General features: G+C 43.0%; 1 protein-coding gene across 1 annotated transcript; it reads right to left on the bottom strand.

The window, feature by feature from the left end:
• Positions 1-6,451: 6,451 nt before the first annotated feature.
• PIMREG (PICALM interacting mitotic regulator) lies at positions 6,452-14,118 on the bottom strand. The gene is made up of 4 exons (XM_065418568.1): positions 13,831-14,118; positions 10,906-11,261; positions 9,923-10,018; positions 6,452-6,617 (listed from the first exon to the last, which is right to left on the bottom strand). Exons 1-4 carry the CDS (start codon positions 14,116-14,118, stop codon positions 6,452-6,454), a joined length of 906 nt encoding a protein of 301 aa, XP_065274640.1.
• Between the last annotated feature and the right edge of the window lie 6,210 nt (positions 14,119-20,328).

Genomic DNA, 20,328 nt, shown 5'->3' with positions numbered 1-20,328 from the left:
CCCCAAGAGCAACACTTAATAGTTTTTAGGTTTACAAATGTCTTTTTCTGAGTAATGTCACAAGTCCTCTAACACACAGCACTTTAAATGGTTAAGTGTTCTGTCTTTGCCCTGTGTCCCTCTCTTCCACCCTCTGCAACCAGACTGAAATCACACAGGCTGCAAAGCAGGGCAGAAACTAGCTCCCTGCACTAAACTGACTACTAGCATCAGCATGCATGGCTCCACAGACTTTAGTGGAGTCATGGCTGCTTATCCCAGTGATGAATTTGGCTCTCTGCTGCTGCTGCTCTAGGGGCAAGGAAAAGCAAGTAATGAAGATGGGTGGTTGGTGCTCAATCTCTATCTGATGCCTCTCTTCTGACTAACAGGTACCAACAAAAAATGCTCTCAGAACATACAGTAAAAAGCTTGCTACAGTGATCTACATCTGATCACTAATGGTTTATAGATTCAGCAGATTCACTGCTTTATTGTCCTTGGAGCAGTTTTATTTGCTTGGGGCTGTGGTGATTGGCCAATTGTTTTAGGCTGTCTTCACTGCAAAACCTCTGGGATACAGTATTTTTCAGCTTACCCCAAGTTTAACAGGCAGGGGAGCATACGACTTTTCAGATTTGTCTATTGAGTTCCTACCTGTAATCGGATGGGCAGATCTAAAGGTGACATTGATTGTTTAGCTCGAAATTACATTTTTTAAAGCAGCTCTGTGTTACAGCATGTACACTGCTGGTGATTATTGTGCCTGCTGTGCAATTCAAAGCTATTGTTGCTTTAGCTAATGTCTACCTCTATCAGCCACGAGGCTCCAAAACCAGTTATCCTATATATTTATCTAATTCTCCTATTATATATATTTCTTTCCAGAATGAGATCTAGTTGGAATTGTGTGTCCATCATTAAGGGAAATGAGCCTGAAAGCTATAACAATGTTTTTTAACTTGAATTTTTCATTAATACCTGGGTCTCTTGACTAGAAGCCATTGTGCTGGCTTCTCATAACAGTATAATTTAAGCAGTGAAATAAGTGCTAGTCTGTGTACACGAATAGAATGTCAGCAATTTAAATGTTGCTACATACAGTATTAGAATTCAGCTGAAAATAATTAACTCCCCTACTTGGTTTCATGAGATACTGGAACTCATGTGGCCTTCGTATAATTCCAACATTGCTCAGGGATTGAATGTTTTACCCTCTGCTCACTGGTCCTCCAACTAAGCACCTTGGCAAACAATCCCACAACATATTCAAGTTAGAGGTTAATGTTTCATATCAGTTGGAAACTTGTGTTCCAAAATTTCAGATGATTTAAAGCATTTGGGTTTTTTCCTGCTTTAGATTATTAGTCACTAAAATGGTGTCATCACTTCAGTGGGGCTGAGAGTATCAGTATGGTAAGAAGAATGACATGAAATCTCTGAGCTAGCTAGGCCTACAAACAAATTATTATGTAATTGGAAATTTGGGAACCCAGCTGTATATTGAAACTCAGCATAAGTTAGGTGTATGTTCAGGTAGCTCTTTTATGGAGGCTGAGCTAGGCCCAATTCTGTTAAAGTGTCAGTCCCTGTTATCTCCTAAAGCATTTGCTTCTTGCCAAATTGTTTACATGCCATGAGTCATAGGTGCAGACTTTCCTAATTCAGAGCCTCTGTTGAGTAAAGTGGAATTTCAAAATCAATTTAAGTCGTCATTCAGTTTTGCTTAAAACTTTCACCAAGGGGAGTAGTAGTGCTTTTTAAAATTTCATTCATTAGCAGATTGGGTTTGGGTATCATTGTCTGTTTGTATCAAGTTACCACCAGATGTCCTTGCACACTCAAAACTATCTTGGTTGTGAATTAAGACATCAATGGAAGTTTTGAGTGCTCACAGAACACAGGTTGAGCACATAAATAATTTCTGCACCTTAGTGCCTCCTGACTGCTTGATATGGAAAAGCACAGTCTTCTGCCTAGGTAAACTGAGGAAGTAATTGGAAATGTAAAATGTATTATAATATTTTAGTGAGGAGTCATAGCAGTCAAAGTTAAATGCACAAGTAAGGTAGGCTATGACTAGGAACACTTATTTCTCTGCCATGTTTATGGACCCAGTTTATTACTGCAAAAAAAAAAAAAAATCTGATTAACTAGCAGTGGTGGACTGTTATCTGAGCTATTGTGAAAAGGCACCTTCACAGCTGTGGTGTTTGTTGTGCGTGTGTGTATATTTACTGACTTCATAACAACCCTATGTGAAGTTTTGGTAAAGCTTTCACAGCAAATTTGTAACCAATATGCATTTTTTACAATAGCTGTTTGGTCTATTTTGTTGTCCTGTTAGGTAAGTTTTGGGGGGGAAATTAGCATTGTAAAGAGTGCAGAATATTCCACAGACATGCATAGTAATGGTAATCCAAATTTGATGAGTATGTCACTAAGAAATGTTTAAGTACATGTTTGCCTACACTAGTGCTGTTGGAACAAAATCTTCTTGCTTGACCAAAGTATTCTTGTTTATTCTGTGGCATGTTTTATATCTATCCAGCATACTATTTTGTTAGGTGTGAACTACACAGCATCCATTGTCCCTCTCTGTCACTGGGGCTCAAGAGTTAGCTGCCATTTTGATATGGTTAGATGGGAAGAAAAGCATTAATCGTGTTCCATTCTCCACTATTTAGTACACCTAGCAGCCTTTACACTAGAGAGTTCAGACTTTAGAAAATGGCATTAGTGAAGATAGAGGGCCACCTCCTCTTATTTGCTACTGTTTTCAGCTAAGGCATATTTCAGGAGTTATGGGGAGACACAACAAGCCCTATGCTAAGAAAGCTTAATTTGTTTCATTAAGCAGTATTAGCCAAGATGGTGACACTTCTGTCAAACCTTCATGCTCTTGTGGGGCACAGAAAGCATGTAAACAGCCCTTGTACCTGGTTCCACTTTGCAAGAGTTTTGTGCCTATGCATCTCTTTAAACAAATCCAGTTGTTTGCTTTTAAAAACAGATTATATGCAAATAGTCAAGAGCACTTTTCCCTATAAATAGGTTCCCAAGTAGAAAAAAAGTTTGAGCACAAGAATTTTTTTTAAAGTCTGAATGTAAAACAATTGGTAAAGAACAATACTTCCCTGTAGTACAGCACTAAAAGCAAAAATGTTTTTTTCACGCTATCCAAACCACAAGAAAGTTAACTGACACTATAAAAGCAACTTGCTGCTGTTGTGTTTATTAATAGAGGTAAAGACATGTGTTTACATTATGTAGGATCCTCTCCTCCTCTTGCCTTTTCCTATTTAAGGGACTGAAAACTCTGAATGTGGAGTCACAGAATTTCCAGCTGGTTATTCCCTTTGGAGAGTGAAGAAATTAGGTGGCTGGGTGAAAAGAGGCCATATGCCTAATGTGTCTGACCTCACTTGTCCCTGGAAGCATAGCTGTTCCAGAGGAGATTGGAGGGTGGGAGTGAGTTCTAACTACAGACTGGGGTGAGTATGAAAACTTACTCATTTCCCAGGCTACACAGAACAGCCAGCGATCCTGCTTGGAACATGGTGGAAGGGAGCTCCCTGGGGGAGTTGAAAACAACAACACAGCTGACACTCCTCCTTTTGGCTCAGATCCATGAAAAGGGGATGAGGATCTGGCCTGTAATTAGACAGTATTCCTTTAAAACTGGCCCTGCTTTTGGGAAGGAGTGGAAAATTGAGTTAGCCTCTCCTTACCCAGAAAAGCACTGGGCGAGTGGTCAAGATCTCAGAGCGTATTGACTGCTAAGTACAGGCAGGTTTACATGTGGAATGGAACACTAAAAAGGAAAAGTTGTGGAGAGTAACAAAGAAAAGTTAAGGAAAACAGCAAGTTTTAAATATTGGAAGATACTCCTGGGTCTAGAAGGGTCAGGAATGGCAGTCTCATGGCAGAACCCCAACCCCAACACATACTTATTTTTCTATTTACGTGGGAAAACAAAACGTCTACTTATAACAATCCCTGTGAGGAGACTTGAAATTGTACATGGTCTTGGAGTCTACAGTTTTACTAAGTGTATACTTTTAAATAGTGTGTCAGTGGGAAGGTTCTATCTATGGTGACAAATGTTTATATTTCTTATGGCTGCCTTGTAAAAATTTAAAAAAAAACTGTACAATAATGAATTTCTTAACAGATTATGAACTAAGGAGTAAGATTTTTACAACTGGTCTAGATTTTGATGTGAGCTGGTTTTTAAAATCTTATAAAAAGCTAGTCACTTAAATAAAAACCTTCTTTGCCTTTAAGTGGACAGCTTTGTGGGTTTTTCTTTACATTGGTGTGGGAAAGCTCCCCGGCCATTATACACCTGATCAACCTGTTCAGAATGGGTACAATTCCAAGACCTACCAAATGGCACGTTAGTTTTGAGCAGCTGTTTCTACCATGCACTTAGTCAAAATAGAGAACTCTAGATCCTCACCTGCTGTAAGGCAGCATTGCCAGCAAAGCTTCAAGCAGAAAAAAGGAGATGGGCAGGATTTTTCCAAAATGCCGGTTCTTTGTCCCTTAGCTACACACCCCGGGCAGTCCCCTTGATTTTAATTAATTAGTCAAAACCTATAATAAATACAAATACTTTGTGTGCACTGAGAAAGAAATGGCAAAAATAAACATTTCTCCCACTTACAAGGTGAATGGTAATTGGGGGTTGAGGTTTTTCTTAAAAAGGGGCAGTGGCAGGGAGTCTGAAAATAGCATTCAACAACAAGACATCACTATTATGAAAAGTCTATTTTGTCAAGGATCAGTACATACAAGTAAAACTTCAAATAAAAGCTCTCCTCTGGCTTAAAACAATAACCCTTATCTACTTTTTAAATCCAAATAGGAAGGGGTTCCAGCCCAGTGTTACAAAATTTTACCTTTTAAACAGTCTGGTTTGTCAACAGGCAAAAAAAAAAAAAAAAGTTAATCTCAATTTAAATATAGATGGGGCAGGATTGCTTACAAAATTTGGACTTCGATACCACTAAAATATTTTAGGGAGAATGAAGCAGGGCAATATTGTAGCCAATAGTAAGTGGCAACAGAATTCATATAAACAGCCATAAAGATTAAACCTTCTAAAGGTCAATATTTTGTAGTGGCACACTGACTCAGATTGCTTTAAAGACAACCAACACCCCTTTGTTTACTTATTCTCTTTAGAAAAAAGCTACAGCTCAAGGAACAGCATTGGCGCTGAGTTCTAGAAGTTTATGGAAAACAGGACTCCTTCGCTTTGTTGAAATGTTAGAGAATTAATATTTTGCTAAACTAAGATTACCTCTATTATAGAGCCTGACATTCTTATTTTGATATAAAAATAATGTTAGCATAAAAAGCTATTAAACACTTAACTAGTGCCATTGCACAAAAATATCAACATTATAATGTTAAGCAACAAGTGTTACTTCCAACTTTAGTATATTAACTGTTAGTGTCTTCAGTTGTGTGTACATGTTCCAAGAGCAATATTTACCTCACTGTTGAGATGTCTTATAGTAGTAGTATGAAAGATAAATGAAGCCCCAACTGTTAGCAGTTCAAAATGAAACTAATTAAAATGGAATAGATACATTAGTTAGTCGAACCCTGTGAGCTGTAAGGGGGCAGGGGGGGGGTCACATATTCTGACTTCAATCACCCAGGGTTTATCTACACAGGCACCTTCCGGAGAGCTAATCTGAATAAACCAAAGGCATGGATTAATTAAACAGTGTTAAATTCCTGTGTGACACGCTCATTCAGAATTAAAGTTGCCTTGATTCAATTTATCTTAATTCACTTTGGCAGTAATTTCTTTAACTCCAGTGTCACTCTGGAGTAACTACAGAATTCCATGATTTTTAGTTACCCCCCATGTCAACCCACAGTAACTGAAATCACAGCCGGACACCATTTTGTAGACTATGGTTTTGGCACACAGCATAAAGTCTTCAGAAGCACTTAAGGCCACTAAATCCCATTGAAATTCAATGAAATTCATGCACTTTGGAAAAGCATAGGCATTGGTGCTTTTTTAGTTTCCAAAGCTCTGTAGAAACTTAAAGTCCTCAACATCTCATGAGGGAGGTATAGGAAGCAAGTATCCCCAGTGTCACAGATCAGGAGTCAGACACTGATACTATTGTCTTTCCTTAAAATCATTCAGTAGTAGTTAGCTCAGACCTAAAGTTCAATACACTGGACCATGCCTGTCCCATTTGAAAGTGCTGGTTAAGTGAGTTCAGTTTACTGTTCCATTGCTGGGCAATACCATGGGGGTTGTCATGTGATGTACTTTAATATCCCTGCACCATTGGCAGGAGAAATCCATGGAAAGCTAGACCTGAGCTGAATTGAAAGGTAGTATTCTAAAAATGGTTAATGGCTTATTCAAAGCAGTCACTTAAATCCAAACAGACAATACACCCCTTCAACTCCCATAGATAGTTAATCCTTCATTTGCTCACACATTGTTAATACTGTTTAAAGCCATCTCAGTCCAAGTGCCAACTGCATGCTGCAGCCTCCTCGCACGCCGTCTGAAAGCAGATTGGGAGAGTTTCTGAGACCGATGCACAGATCGCAAGTTTTGTGCCATTAGATGCTGATAATTGGATATCGCTTGTTCTCTGCAAAGAATAAAGGAGTGTAATTAATACAACAGAGTAATGGGCAAGGTTAAGTAATTGGTTGTTCAGTATACACAAGCTGCTGGAAAGTGGGCAGAAGTCAGGAAACAGCGTGCCTGGTATATTGAGCAGATTTTATGAAGGCCATTAAAAAAAATTCTCATTTCAGTCATGTTTTATCTGCTATGATGTGTGGTCAGCAATAGCAGCAGACAGATTAAGCAGCATGATAGATAAGGGGAAAAAACACATTAATGGGGATCATCTAATCTTGCTTAAATGTTAAACATTATATGAATAAGTGAGTGTCTAACGTAGCTTTTACCTCAGTGCTTGTTTTGTGAAGGGTGAGGGAAAGTTTAAAAAAACAAAATAGCCATTGTCTATGTAAGTTTATTTGCACAGGGCCTAATTGGAGGAAAAACTCCAGACTCCTCATGGCTAGTAGAGATCAGAAGGTAGAATTAGTCTCTACCTTAGAGTTGCTAAGTATGGTACCCCCTTACCAACATTAAGTTGTAAAAGTCATGGGCTTTTCCAACAGAAATAGAGAAGATCTTCAAACCAGGAAGTGAAAGTGCGTAAGTATGCAGTAAAGTGAAGTGAATTGCTAGCATGCATTACCATTGGAAGTAACATGCTGAATCAACTTGTCATTTAGTGGTTACAGTCCCCCCCCACACACACACACACTTTCTACCACGCGACACTACAGGCATTCATGCCCCAGTGTGTTTGCGTATTTGTTCCTAATTAAAACACCTGCAGCCACTCACACTACCCCTTTCAATAAAAAAATTCCAGCATACCAACCTTCAACACAATGGTTTAAACATTTAAAGATGACACAGTGCAGCTTCAAGTGAAGATAAATGCTTAAATTAGGGAATTCCCATAGCAAATCTGTTAATGGGAAGGTTCGGAGAAGTGATGCTGAAGACAATGTTCAGAAATTTACAGTGGAGAACCTTGCTTGTTCCAGAGCCACTTATATGCAATTGCGGTATTTAAACACCAGGTAGAAAGATGTCAACTGCTGCTATTGACACAGCAATGTCTTAACAGTTAGACATTAAAAATGGTAAAACACACACACACACACAAAATTAGGCAAGTCAGAGTAACACTTTTCTGACATGCTTTACATTGTTAGTGAGTAACCAGTGAGAACTGAAGTGACAGAACATTAGTACCAGATGTTTTCTGGTCTGGGGTGAGAAAAAACAGCTATTTGCACAGAAGTCAAACTCTTGTTTCAGTGCGAACCCACACGGGGCTCAGTGACCTATAATCCACCAGCTGAAGCTGGGTTTGATGGCTGCACCGCATTACAACTGCAACTAAGAGGCATGCACAGCACTGGCGACTTTGAGAAAACAGCCTGTGGTTCTGTACATTAGTAAGTAAGTTTGTTTTTTTTAAGGTGCTCAATAAAGTTTTGTAGGTACTTGTTCCCTTGAAAACAGCCGTTTTTCTCCATTCAGCCACATGCAAGTGAAGTAAGTATATTCAAAGCAAGCTTAAGAACAACAACTTTACCTGGTTGGTACTATCCTCAGTTACGAATGAGAGAAACTGTCATATCACTAACAGATGGAAGAATGAATATTAGGAATGAGGCTTTAGTGAACTTGAAATGGTTACAATCATTTAATGGACACACGGCTCTTTCAGGATTTTGGCCACTTGTGTCCACACCTGATCAGATGAAAATGTGACCCATATGAAAAAATATGATTGGGGTAGAGAGAAATAGTTGGAATTGTGCAGGATTTCCACAGGTCTTTCTGAGGCAAGTTATCTGGAACGGTGGTTCTCAACCAGGAGGCCACAAGCAGCTTTCAGGGGGTCCACCAAGCATGGCTGGCATTAGACTTGCTAGAGCCCAGGGCAGAAAGCCGGGGCCCCAAGCCCCACCACCCGGGGCTGAAGCCAAAGCCTGAGCAACTTAGCTTTGCAAGACCCCCTGGGCAATTGCCCTGCTTGCTACCCCCTAAAACTGGCCCTGGCTTTTATATGCAGAAAACCAGCTATGGCACAGGTGGGCCATGGAGGTTTTTTTTTTTTTTAGCATGGGTGATGGGGAGGGCTTAAAGAAAAAGGTTGAGAACCCTTGATCTAGAAGATATCTAGTAATAAGCTACATCCAGATGCTTTTGTTATCTGCAAGACAGGGCCCTGTAGTCTAGATATAGTCCCCTGATGATGCAGAATTCGTAACCAGATCCAAGTAGAATTAAGCTGCAAGATTTAGGCTTAATGATAAGTGTTCTTTAAGAAGAACTTGAGAAGGTTTAGGAGATTACTGTGGCATCAGACTTTTTAATTTGAAAACTCTTACCACACTGCACTTTGAAGATGCTCATTCTAAATGAGGTAACTATTACAAAAACACAGCAATCTCCCACATTTCAAAAGCTGCTTAAGTTAGAATCACTGTGCAAGAATTTTAGTTCCTCTTAGAAAAGAAAGGCTCCCACATCAAGATTTTTTTTACTGGGGATGGACAACACCAACACAATAAAACTTTCTTATCTTGTTACCATTTTGATGATCCCTGTGAAACAAATTTGACCCGCAACACTTCAGGCCTTTCAACCTGAAATCTAGTTAATTTCAAAGTGAGTTAGGAACAGCTTCAGTGAATACACCTGCCCCCAAGTCACCCTGCCACTAAGTTATTTTTCTTTTTTGATAGGGTTTTTCTTTCCCACAATTGTGTATGGAAGACCTTCAACTAGAAGGGAAGATTGTGATAATGACTATACATGCGGTTGTCAAATGCACAAGCCAAACTAATCCTAGGTGTTACTTGGATCTGAATCAAGTTTTCAGGCAACATTCAAAGAATCTTATTGAAATGAAAGTCAAGTGCCTATACAATGAGATTCTAAGAAGCCTCTATTGGCCCCATTCTGGGCTATTAACCCACCTAGAACTGCTGCAAGGAGCTACCAGGCAAGATACAGTATTGGAGGCTGAGTGTGGTGGGGAGGATTCGGATTTTACAGCAAGCAGCATGTAATCAAGGAGAATGTTTGTTACAGGCTTCGGTGGAGCTGCAAGCCAGTCTGCAGATGTCTAACTATGCAGTGTCTTAAAGCAGAGAGGCTGCATTACAGTTAAGGCATTTCTATTGCTCTCACTCATCTTGATTACGAGCTGCGAGGGATCATTTAATTTATATTTAGCAGTATCATTGACTCAGGATTGGAGAGGTGAATCTTTGGTGATACCATCCTCTAATGCTGCCTGTGCAGCAGAGAGGAGAAATAAACATCTCCCCCGATCGCAATACTGCTTACCTCTCCTCTCTCACAATGACATCATCGAACACCTGAGAAAGACGTTTCAGCCGGCGAATTCCCATAGAGACTGATTCTAACTCGCAGTCAAACTCTCTGAAGGGAGAAAGCAGCATGCAATTAGAGGATTCAAATGTTACATAGGTGATCTAGCCCAGCCCCCTACCACTGCAGAAGTATCTACAGTATATACCATAGTGCTCCATCTGGTCAAATTTTAAGCCTCAAGCCACAGGATTCTATCACTGCCACAGCTCCCCATCCCAATGTTCAGCCTTAATCGTGCCTTAACTCCAGTCACATCGCATCTAGAAAAGATGGTCTCATAGCTAAGGCACTGGCCTGGGATCCAGGAGGCATGCGTGGAACTTCCAACTCTGTCTTCACCTGATACCTTGGGCAAGGCACGATCTCCGCGCTTCATGAAATACTTTTTCTCCCCACAACTCTTTGTCCACTCTCCAGGGCAGGGGGCCATCTTTCTGTTTGTACAGCACCTAGCATCACAGGAGGCCTGGTCATGGGCCAAGACCCTAGATACCACCACAATACAAATAAATAATTCTGGGAAATGGAGAGCAGAGTAGGACGAATCGATACCCAAGTGATTTATCAAACAAACAGCATCAATGAAGAATTTAGAAGGTTAACATTTCTTTAACTCAAGCCAGACTGGAGCTAGCATAATTACATGATGTAAACTTAATATCACCCTCCCACTGGATGGGGATGGTGCAAGAGACCTCACTGGTCTGTCATCATGGAAAATTAAGTTTCCACGGCCTAGTTTTATGCCATACGTGCACCTATTTACAGAGAGAGAGAGAGAGAGTGTAACAACTTTATTACCTTCCTAACCATTATAACAGCACATTGTTTCAGTGGGACAGATTAGCAGTGCTCAGCTGCTGTCTCTCAGGTAGCCAGACACTCTAGTCACAATAATAAAACAGCAATAGGAATTACAAATGATTGCAGCTTGCCTCTTTCTGCTGGCAGGCATAGGTGATGAATATGGGCTCTTTAGAGCTGCTGCTCTCCTTGATCTCCGGAGAGGGACAGCTTCTTTTCCAAGCCAGTAAGAGAAACTCCTCCATTCTTTCCCCACCAAGCTCTTTGCAGATCTGGATGAAAGGGAGGCTCTCCTGCTGGACCCGGGGGTGCAAGTGGGACCAGACAATGGGGTGGGCATTGTGGCCAGCCTATTCTTCCGACTAGGAGTTCGAGGTGAAGTGCTTCTCTTCTTGGCAGAGCAAGTGATGCCACTTGTCCTTGCAGGGGCTTTAGCTGGAGAGATGATTAGAGATTGCGTGCGGTTTTGGCAGGACTTCTGTATTTTCTGCAAGGCAGACATATCTGGGATCATGAACTGCGGTCTACAATATGCCAGCTCAACAAAATCCCAGCACGTGAACGATCGCTCTCAACCCCAGCTACAATTCTTAGAGCCAGACTTAGACGTGCATCCGCCCAGTCTGTCATTGCTGCTAAAGCCTCTTCCCTCGGATCGCACTGAAATAGAGCAGCGTGCTTCATTTGATCCATTAGTCTTTGGGATTGATCCTGCTCCCACAGGAGCCCTGGACAAAGTTCTCATTGATTTCATGTGGAGCAGGATCCCCCCTGCCTTTAGAACCTGTTAAAGATGCCTTTAAACTGAAGGCCTTTGTTTAGAGAAAGAAGAGCAGCACAAAAGCTTCCCACATACCTCAACCTGCAGGGTTGTCCCCTGGGCTTCAAGTCTACTTGCAAACTCTGAGTCATAGCAGGTTGTGCTCCTGGCTAGCAGCATTTCCTAAAATAGCTTGTGCAACCTAGCATAGGATGCATGAAAAATTCAGCAAAACTCCCCATTGGTACAACTCCAATATTGCTGGTCCCATGAGACAAGTGCTCAGGCCTGATTCGGCAGCCTTTACACAAGCAACAACTCCTTGCTGCCAGTGCTTGGCATTTCATCTGCAAAATAAGCTTAGAGTTAGCAGGAAGCACTTATTCCAAGTTCTTCCCCCTATGTGCATGCCAAACAATTCATAGTTAGCGAGAATACCAAGGTCATGCCATCTGTTTAACATATGGGGCTAGTGTTTTGCTATTTCTAAATCTATTCCCAGGATTTCCACTGCTTCTCTTTGCCTCAGTGAATTTAAAAGGGTACAAAGACTGTATGTTGCAAGAGAGAAGCTGGAGAAGTCGCCTCGCTCTAGGTCACATGGCTGTAAAGAACAGTGACTTTGCAGATCAAGGACTAAATTCCAGCAGGATCTTCAGGAATGGTATTTGATATTTTCCCTCCCCACTCCAAACTAGAGCCCTGAAACCTGACCTGAACCCAAAGGGACCTGACTACACGTGTCCGGGTCAGGTCAGAAAACAACTTAAGACACTCAGCGTCAAGTCTGCCCGTAGGTAGCTACGTGCCCTGTTCCCATTGACTGCTGCTGCCTCTCAGCACTGTGTGCTGCGGAGTTGCAGGGCCCTTCACTCTGAGCACAGAGTGCAACAAGGCCGTGGCGGCCGGCAGGAGAGGGGCACTGCCCTGCTGCCCCAACAGGCAGGAGGCAGACAGAGCGTGAAGCCCCCACCATGCTGAGCTCCAAGGATGAGGCACTGACGCACGTTGATGGTTGGGTCTGAAAACGACGCGACACTTGGACTTGGGTCAGCAATTGGCTAATTGGTTTTAGATCAGGCTTTAAAAATTAGACCTCTTCTCCATGTGCAGTCTAGTTAAGGCTGTACATTTTTAATAGCCCTGATCTTTAGGAGTTTCCATAAGGTAGGTCTTTGTGAACCCAGTCAGTCCATATTCAGACTGTATATAGAATATCACCCACTTTTACTGATTTCATAGAATATCAGGTTTGGAAGGGACCTCAGGAGGTCATCTAGATCAACCCCCATCTCCTCCCCCTGCCTCCAAATACAGTATAATTAAAGTCCCACATTTCTCTCACCCCTGAGCTCTAAGGTTTCCATAAAGCATGTTCTTTGAGAGCCCAGAAAATCCATTAGTTTATCAGGTCTCCTTCATTTACTATTTTTAAAGTTTCAGAGTAGCAGCCGTGTTAGTCTGTGTCCGCAAAAAGAACAGGAGTACTTGTGGCACCTTAGGCCTGGTCCCCACTAAGCCCCCACTTCGGACTAAGGTACGCAAATTCAGCTATGTTAATAACTTAGCTGAATTCAAAGTACCTTAGTCCAAACTTACCGCGGGTCCAGACGCTGCAGGCAGGCTCCCCCGTCGATGCCGCGTACTCCTCTCGCCGAGCTGGAGTACCGGCGTCAACGGCGAGCACTTCCGGGATCGATTTATCGCGTCTAAACCAGACGCGATAAATCGATCCCAGAACATCGATTGCCTGCCGCCGGACCCTCCGGTAAGTGTAGACGTACCCTTAGAGACTAACAAATTTATTAGAGCATAAGCTTTCGTGGACTACAACCCACTTTGGGTTGTAGCCCACGAAAGCTTATGCTCTAATAAATTTGTTAGTCTCTAAGGTGCCACAAGTACTCCTTTTATTTTTAAAGTGTCTCTCTCGATATGTCCCACGTAATGCAGTCTGGGATAGGGAAAGCGGTTTTACAGTTGCTGGAGATTTTGCTCAAAATAACGTGAGCAAGGACTTTTTTTTGTTTTTTGCATATTCTTCCTACATGTCACTTTCCCTTGTTTGTGCAAAAAGTTTGTTTGTGCTGCTCTTCTTTCTCTATGGCAACCAGCCAGCTATATATTATAAAGCATGTACTAGTTATAAAATACAGATACTATGTCCAGCATTAAAGCACTTTGCGATCTACTGCTGAAGTGTGCTGTATAAAAGAGCTAGGTATTATTAGTCCTGAAACAGGACACCAAGCTATGAACAGAACTGCCATCCATAGTACATTACAAGGATCATTACCTGGGACACTGTTCCAAAGGCATTTTTTGCTGTTCTTGTGATAGCCCGGAAGGTTTGTCGCTTCTCTTTCGCTTCCAGACTTTCCCAAGTTGGATTCTCACTGAGGTTCATCTCCACTTGCTTTAAGGGCATTCGCTTTCTCAGAGACATGCGGAAGGTATTGAGAGAGCTTGAAGAAGGCTTCTTTCTAAATTTGTCAGGCACTGGGCTCTCATTTTCAAAGTCAGCCAGTAGCTGGTGGCTCCTCCAGCCAATTGTAGCCCCGACACTTTGGAACACAGATGCCATCACTCTTCGCTTCTTGGAGTAGTCTTGGTTCAAAGGGGATCAGACAAAGCTGTGAAAAATAATGCACCAAATGAGAACACAGCCCCAACACAAATCAATCCAGATGATAAAGGATAAACATACTGCACAGCACATTCAAAGGACCCACCCTCATTTCCCAAAACTCCTCCAAAACATGAGACCAGCAAAAAGTACCAGGCTGAGCATCTTTGATTGGTTTAACAGGAAACACTGTCCATTGCTGTAACTACCCATGTTTTTTTGAGAAAAACAGAAAGATGTAAACAGGAACTTTCCCCCAGGTGTTCTGTACAAGACTGCGGATTGGAGGAGGAAACTGGTTAAAGCTCTGACAGCCAATAGAAGTGATTCATTACTAATCAAACAGTACTTTGGGCTTCTATTTCTATTCAGTGAAGATCCCAGTCTTTCACACCATTCTGATTTTACATTTCCCTCCACAGGCCCGTTATCCCTCTACTTCCCATTGCCAGCTACTGCCATCAGCCCCGGTGAATCATAAGACCAAAGCTTACTATACAAGACTAAAGATATGAATACCTTGTAATGGCAAGAGTTTGTTATGTCCATCATATTGAGATTATGTCCTAAATTTGGAACTTGGCTAATTAGATCACTCCCTTTTGAGGTACCAGCTCAAGTCACAACTGCAGTAGCGTGCACACACAATGGATAGGGAATGGTGTTACCAGCAAAAGAGATCTGCTACAGGTTATAGTTAACAATGCATTCCTGATTTCTATACAGTAGTTTGCTCAAGATTATTTGGGAAATAATCTTTAAAATTACTTTCACTCTTGCTAATAAGCAAGCCACCCAGGGTGAATTAATGAACTGTGTCAATTCATAAGCACACTGTTTAGAAAAGCAAGGCGATTGCATCCAAATGTGATCCGAGATAAAACTGAACTAGCTTTCTCAACACCTCACTGCAGATTAATAAATGCACTGTAGTGCATAAGCATAATGATGTCTTAATGCAGGAGTTCTCCAGTTTTTAAAAGCCATGCTGCACATCTTAGTAAAGAGTTTCTTGTGGATACCTTCCCACCCATACACAATCTCCTGGACCCCTTCCCCTCCAGCTAACATGCCCTTATCAACCGCAGCACTTGGTTACGTGAAACAGGAATAGTAGAAAAGCATTTAATATATTTTTAGCTTCTTTAAATGCAGTTTTGCACATGGGAATGATTATGTACCAGCACCATGTGATCAATCAACTCTCCAGAAACCTGTTTGATAACCCGTGCCTTACTTAGAGACCTCACTTCAGCAAGCCATTAAATCTTTGCTGAGAAGTGGTGAGACCCCAATTTGTTGTGTGCATTCACACAGTGGAGCGCGGCATGAAGATGAGCGAAGTGCAGATTAAAGGGCCTCTCCTATTATATTCTGATTCTCAAGCGTCAATGTCCTAATGGGTGTTGCATGTTATGTTCTTTGCACAGTAGCTGGAGTGTGCGGCAAGTTCAATTATAAACTGCTACTAACAAAGTGTTTTCAGCTTCTAAAATGTGCAGTTTCTGGGTGCTAAAGACAATAATAGACAGTTTCAAGTCAACTGATAAAATTTAACTTTGATTTTCCCTGCCAGTAACTTTATATACCTCTGCCATGTACACTGGCCAAACCGGACAGTCCCTCCGCAAAAGAATAGATACTACGCTTGATCTTAGCTCATACATCAGGAATGGTAACATACAAAAGCCAGTAAGTGAACACTTCAATCTCCCTGGTCATTCTATTACAGATTTAAAAGTCACTATCATTGAACAAAAAAACTTCAGAAACAGACTTCAAAGAGAAACAGCAGAACTAAAATTCATTTGCAAATTTAACACCATTAATCTGGGCTTGAATAGGGACTGGGAGTGGCTGGCTCATTACAGAAGCAGCTTTTCCTCTCCTGGAATTGACACCTCCTCATCTATTATTGGGAGTGGACCACATCCACCCTGATTGAATTGGCCCTGTCAACACTGGTTCTCCACTTGCGAAGTAACTCCCTTCTCTCCATGTGTCAGTATACAATGCCTGCATCTGTAACTTTCACTCTATGCATCTGAAGAAGTGAGGTTTTTAACCCACGAAAGCTTATGCCCAAATAAATCTGTTAGTCTTTAAGGTGCCACCAGACTCCTTGTTGTTTTTATATACCTCTGTTAAGTTCCTGACCTACTCTCTTCCAGGATACACACTTCTGTACCCAGTGCTGTTTAATACAGCTGTGGCCCTGTGTATCAATCCTTCTGTTATTCTTCACTGAGTGTCTTGCAACAAACACCAGAAGCGTAGTGAATATAAGCAGTGCAAATGCCCATCTCTGACATCTTTTTACTGGGGTTCTCCTACCGTATACGGTCACCACTGGATGTGGGCAACAAATAACCCCACAGCTGCATCCTCTGCGCTCACACACGTTCAGTCATTTACAGTAGTGTCCAAAAAAATAAAAAAATAAAAAATTCTCAGAGGCCCACTGTCACACAGTTTAAGGCCAAAAGGGACCAGCAGATTATCTAGTCTGATCTTCTGTGTATCACAGGCCACTAGCACCAACCCATTAAACCCAACAACTGAAATTAGACCAAAGTATGACAACCTGAGACTAGATTTATGCCACAGGGACCTAGGGGCACCAGTGTCTGAGGCCCCCCACCCCAGTGTCACGGAAGGCAAAAAAATAAAAAAAAATCCTGAGGTCACTGCCAATCTGACCTGAGGATAATTCCTTCCCGGCCCCACATCCGGAGATTGGTTAAATCCTGAGCATGTAAGCAAGAACCAGACAGCCAAGCACCTGAGAGAGAGAGAGAGAGAGAGAGAGAGAATGCTCGGTGGCACCTCAGAGCCTTGTCCAGTGTCCTATCTCTAGCTGTGGCCATCTCTGAGGCTTCGGAGGAAGTAGATCAAAACCCACTCATCTATAATACATCATGTGGGGAATGGGCGGGGTAGAGAAGGAGAGAATCCCATCCTGACTCCTGCAGGTGGCTGGCTAAAACCCTAGTCCCAAAAACCCATCCTTGAGGAACTCCATGACTAATCTCTCTCTAGTCCAATTCACCTTTCACCAAAAACCTACAGCTTTCTCCCCTTTAGCCAGTTCCTGATCCACCTTACAATTTTTGGACTGATCCCCAATAGTATCTAATTTAACTAATTATTTCTCACGTGGTACTGTGTCAAATGCTTTACTGAAGTCCAAGTGTATTAAATCTACTGCACTTTCCTTATCTTAAAAAAAAAAAAAAAAAAACCAACTATTTTCTCAAAGAAGGAAATCAAGTTAGTCTGGCATGATCTACCTCTGGTTAACCCATGTTACATTACACCATTTACAGTAGAGCTTCAGAATTACAAACACCAGAGTTACAAACTGACAGGTCAACCATACACCTCACTTGGAACTGGAAGTATGCAATCAGGCAGCAGCAGAGACAAAACAAAACAAAAACAAACAAACAAACAAAACCAGCAGGAAATACAGTGTTAAACTACTAAAAAAATTAAGGGAAAGTTTAAAAAAAGATTTGACAAGGTAAGGAAACTGTTTCTGTGCTTGTTTCTTTTAAATTAAGATGGTTAAAAGCAGCATTTTTCTTTTGCACAGTAAAGTTTCAAAGCTGTATTAAGTCAATGTTCAGTTGTAAACTTTTGAAAGAACCACCATAATGTTTTGTTCAGAGTTACAAACATTTCAGAGTTATGAACAACCTCCACTCCCGAGGAGTTTTTAACTTTGAGGTTCTACAGGACCTCCATGAACGCCCCCACAATTTGTTCTAGACCAGTGGTTCTCAAACTTTTGTACTGGTGACCCCTTTCACATAGCAAGCCTCTGAGCACGACCCCCCCTAATAAATTAAAAACACCTTTTTATATATTTAACACCACTATAAATGCTGGAGGCAAAGCGGAGTTTGGGGTGGAGGCTGACAGTTCACGACCCCCCATGTAATAGCCTCGCAACCCCTTGAGGGGTCCTAACCGCCAGTTTGAGAACCCCTATTCTAGACCCTTTGTGTACACACACACACCTCCACCCACCCACCCTGGAAGAGCTCGCAATAGAAGACCAAAAGCAGACAGGGCAAGTAATCTGTAATGAACTCTCAGATTACACCACCACTTCCTAGCTTTGATATAGCACTTTGATATCTACAGATAAAAGGTAGGTCTGTACCATTATTCCACATTTGATAGATAGGGAAACTGAGGCACGGAGCAGGACATCACCCACAGTCATCCACAGGCCGGAACAGAACCCAGCATAGGTGCTAGAAAAGGGGTCGGCAACCTTTCAGAAGTGGGGTGCCGAGTCTTCATTTATTCACTCTAATTTAAGGTTGTGCGTGCCAGTAATACATTTTAACGTTTTTAGAAGGTCTCTCTCTCTAAGTCTATAATATAGAACTAAACTATTGTTGTATGTAAAGTAAATAAGGTTTTAAAAATGTTTAAGAAGCTTCATTTAAAATTAAATTAAAATGCAGAGCCCCCCGGACCGGTGGCCAGGACCCAGGCAGCGTGAGTGCCACTGAAAATCAGCTCGCGTGCCGCCTTCGGCACGCATGCCATAGGTTGCCTACCCCTGTGCTAGAACAAGGGGTGCTGCCGCACCCCCTGGTTTGAGGTGGTTTCCATCATACACAGGGTTCACAGTTTGGTTCAGTGGCGCTCAGCACCCCCACTACACACATTGTTCTGGATCGGAGCTGGTCTGAGCCCCAGGCCAGTCCACACGAGCAGGGGTCAGGGGATGGCTGGCAGAGTCACGGTTCTACCTGTTCGCAGGGACGATGGCGGTGGGGCAGGACCGGGGGAAGCCAGGGATGGGGATGCTGGCAGGGGCAGCAAACAGCTCACCAGCAAAACCCCAGCAGCCAGGGCACAATGCAGAGGCTGAGGGCCTGGCTGGGGCCCAGGGGGGCCATGCCCCCCACCCCGCCCTTGGCCATGGGTGAGGCGCCGGCTGCTTCCCAGCCCTTTGTTCCTGGAGGGCCCCGGGCTTGCAACACTGTAGCGGCTTCAGCTTCCTCCCCCCGGTAACCCCGGCGGTCCCCCAGCCGCCGCCGTCGCCGCCGGGAAGGGTCCCCCCCAGGCTGCCCCCTTGCACCAGACTCACCCACCGCTCCCAGCCCGGCCCCGCTTGCACCGGCTGCTGCCCGGTTAATCTTCAATCGCCTTCGGATTTAAATTGCGCGCTGTTTCCTTCCTCCTCTAGGATTGGCTCGCTCCTGTCTCCTCCCGGGCTGCTCTCCCGTGCAAGGGGGGGGGGGTGGTAAACACCCCCAGCGCTGGCCCACCCCCCTGAAGAGGCGGGAGAACATATAACCCAGGCCATAGGCTGCAGCTGGAGCAGCTTGCAAGGGCGGAGGGGGGCTGGGATGGGGACGTGCAGCCCTGTCTGTGGAGCACTAGCTCACCCCCCCCACCCCCTGCCTGGAACCAGTCCGGGCGGGTTTGCATGTGCAAGCCTTGCCGTTTGACTTGCCAGAGGGGAAGAGAACAAGATGGGGCTGTTTTGTGCCATGATCATGGCCATGTCTTGGAAACCTCCTCCCCACTCACTGTTTAATACAGTGGTTCTCAAACTTTTGTACTGGTGACCCCTTTCACATAGCAAGCCTCTGAGTGTGACCCCCCCCCTTATAAATTTAAAAACACTTTTTACTATATTTAACACCATTATAAATACTGGAGGCAAAGCGGGGTTTGGGGTGGAGGCTGTCAGCTTGTGACCTCCCCCCGTAATAACCTCATGACCCCCTGAGGGGTCCCAACCCCCAGTTTGAGAACCACTGGAAGGGCCAAGTCTTGCAAGTAAAAAGAGACAGGAAAACGTACGTGTGCGAGAGAGAGAGAGAGAGAGAGAGAGAGAAAACCCCTCAGGTTTCCCATCCAGGCTGTTGGTGTGGCTTCCTCACGCTGGATCTTTGTAAGAGACAAAAGGAACATTGGCTCCTTGGCAGATTGTATACTATGGCAGGGTGGCATATTGCTTGCTTGCACCTGATCCAACTGAGTGGGGGATAGCATGTGTGCTTTTCAAATAGCACTAGCCACTATTGATCCCATGTGCACCCGCTCTTGTCCAGCTTTGTAGCTCAAAACACTGGTTAACAGATGGATTCCCCCATTGTACCTACACAAGTTCCCATTATCTGCAGGGTCCAGTTATGA

This window comes from Emys orbicularis, chromosome 17, assembly GCF_028017835.1.
Source record: "Emys orbicularis isolate rEmyOrb1 chromosome 17, rEmyOrb1.hap1, whole genome shotgun sequence".
Classification (NCBI taxonomy): Eukaryota; Metazoa; Chordata; order Testudines; family Emydidae; genus Emys; species Emys orbicularis.
The sequence above is the reverse complement of the archived record's forward strand: the minus strand, read 5'-3'. Positions and strand labels throughout refer to the sequence as shown.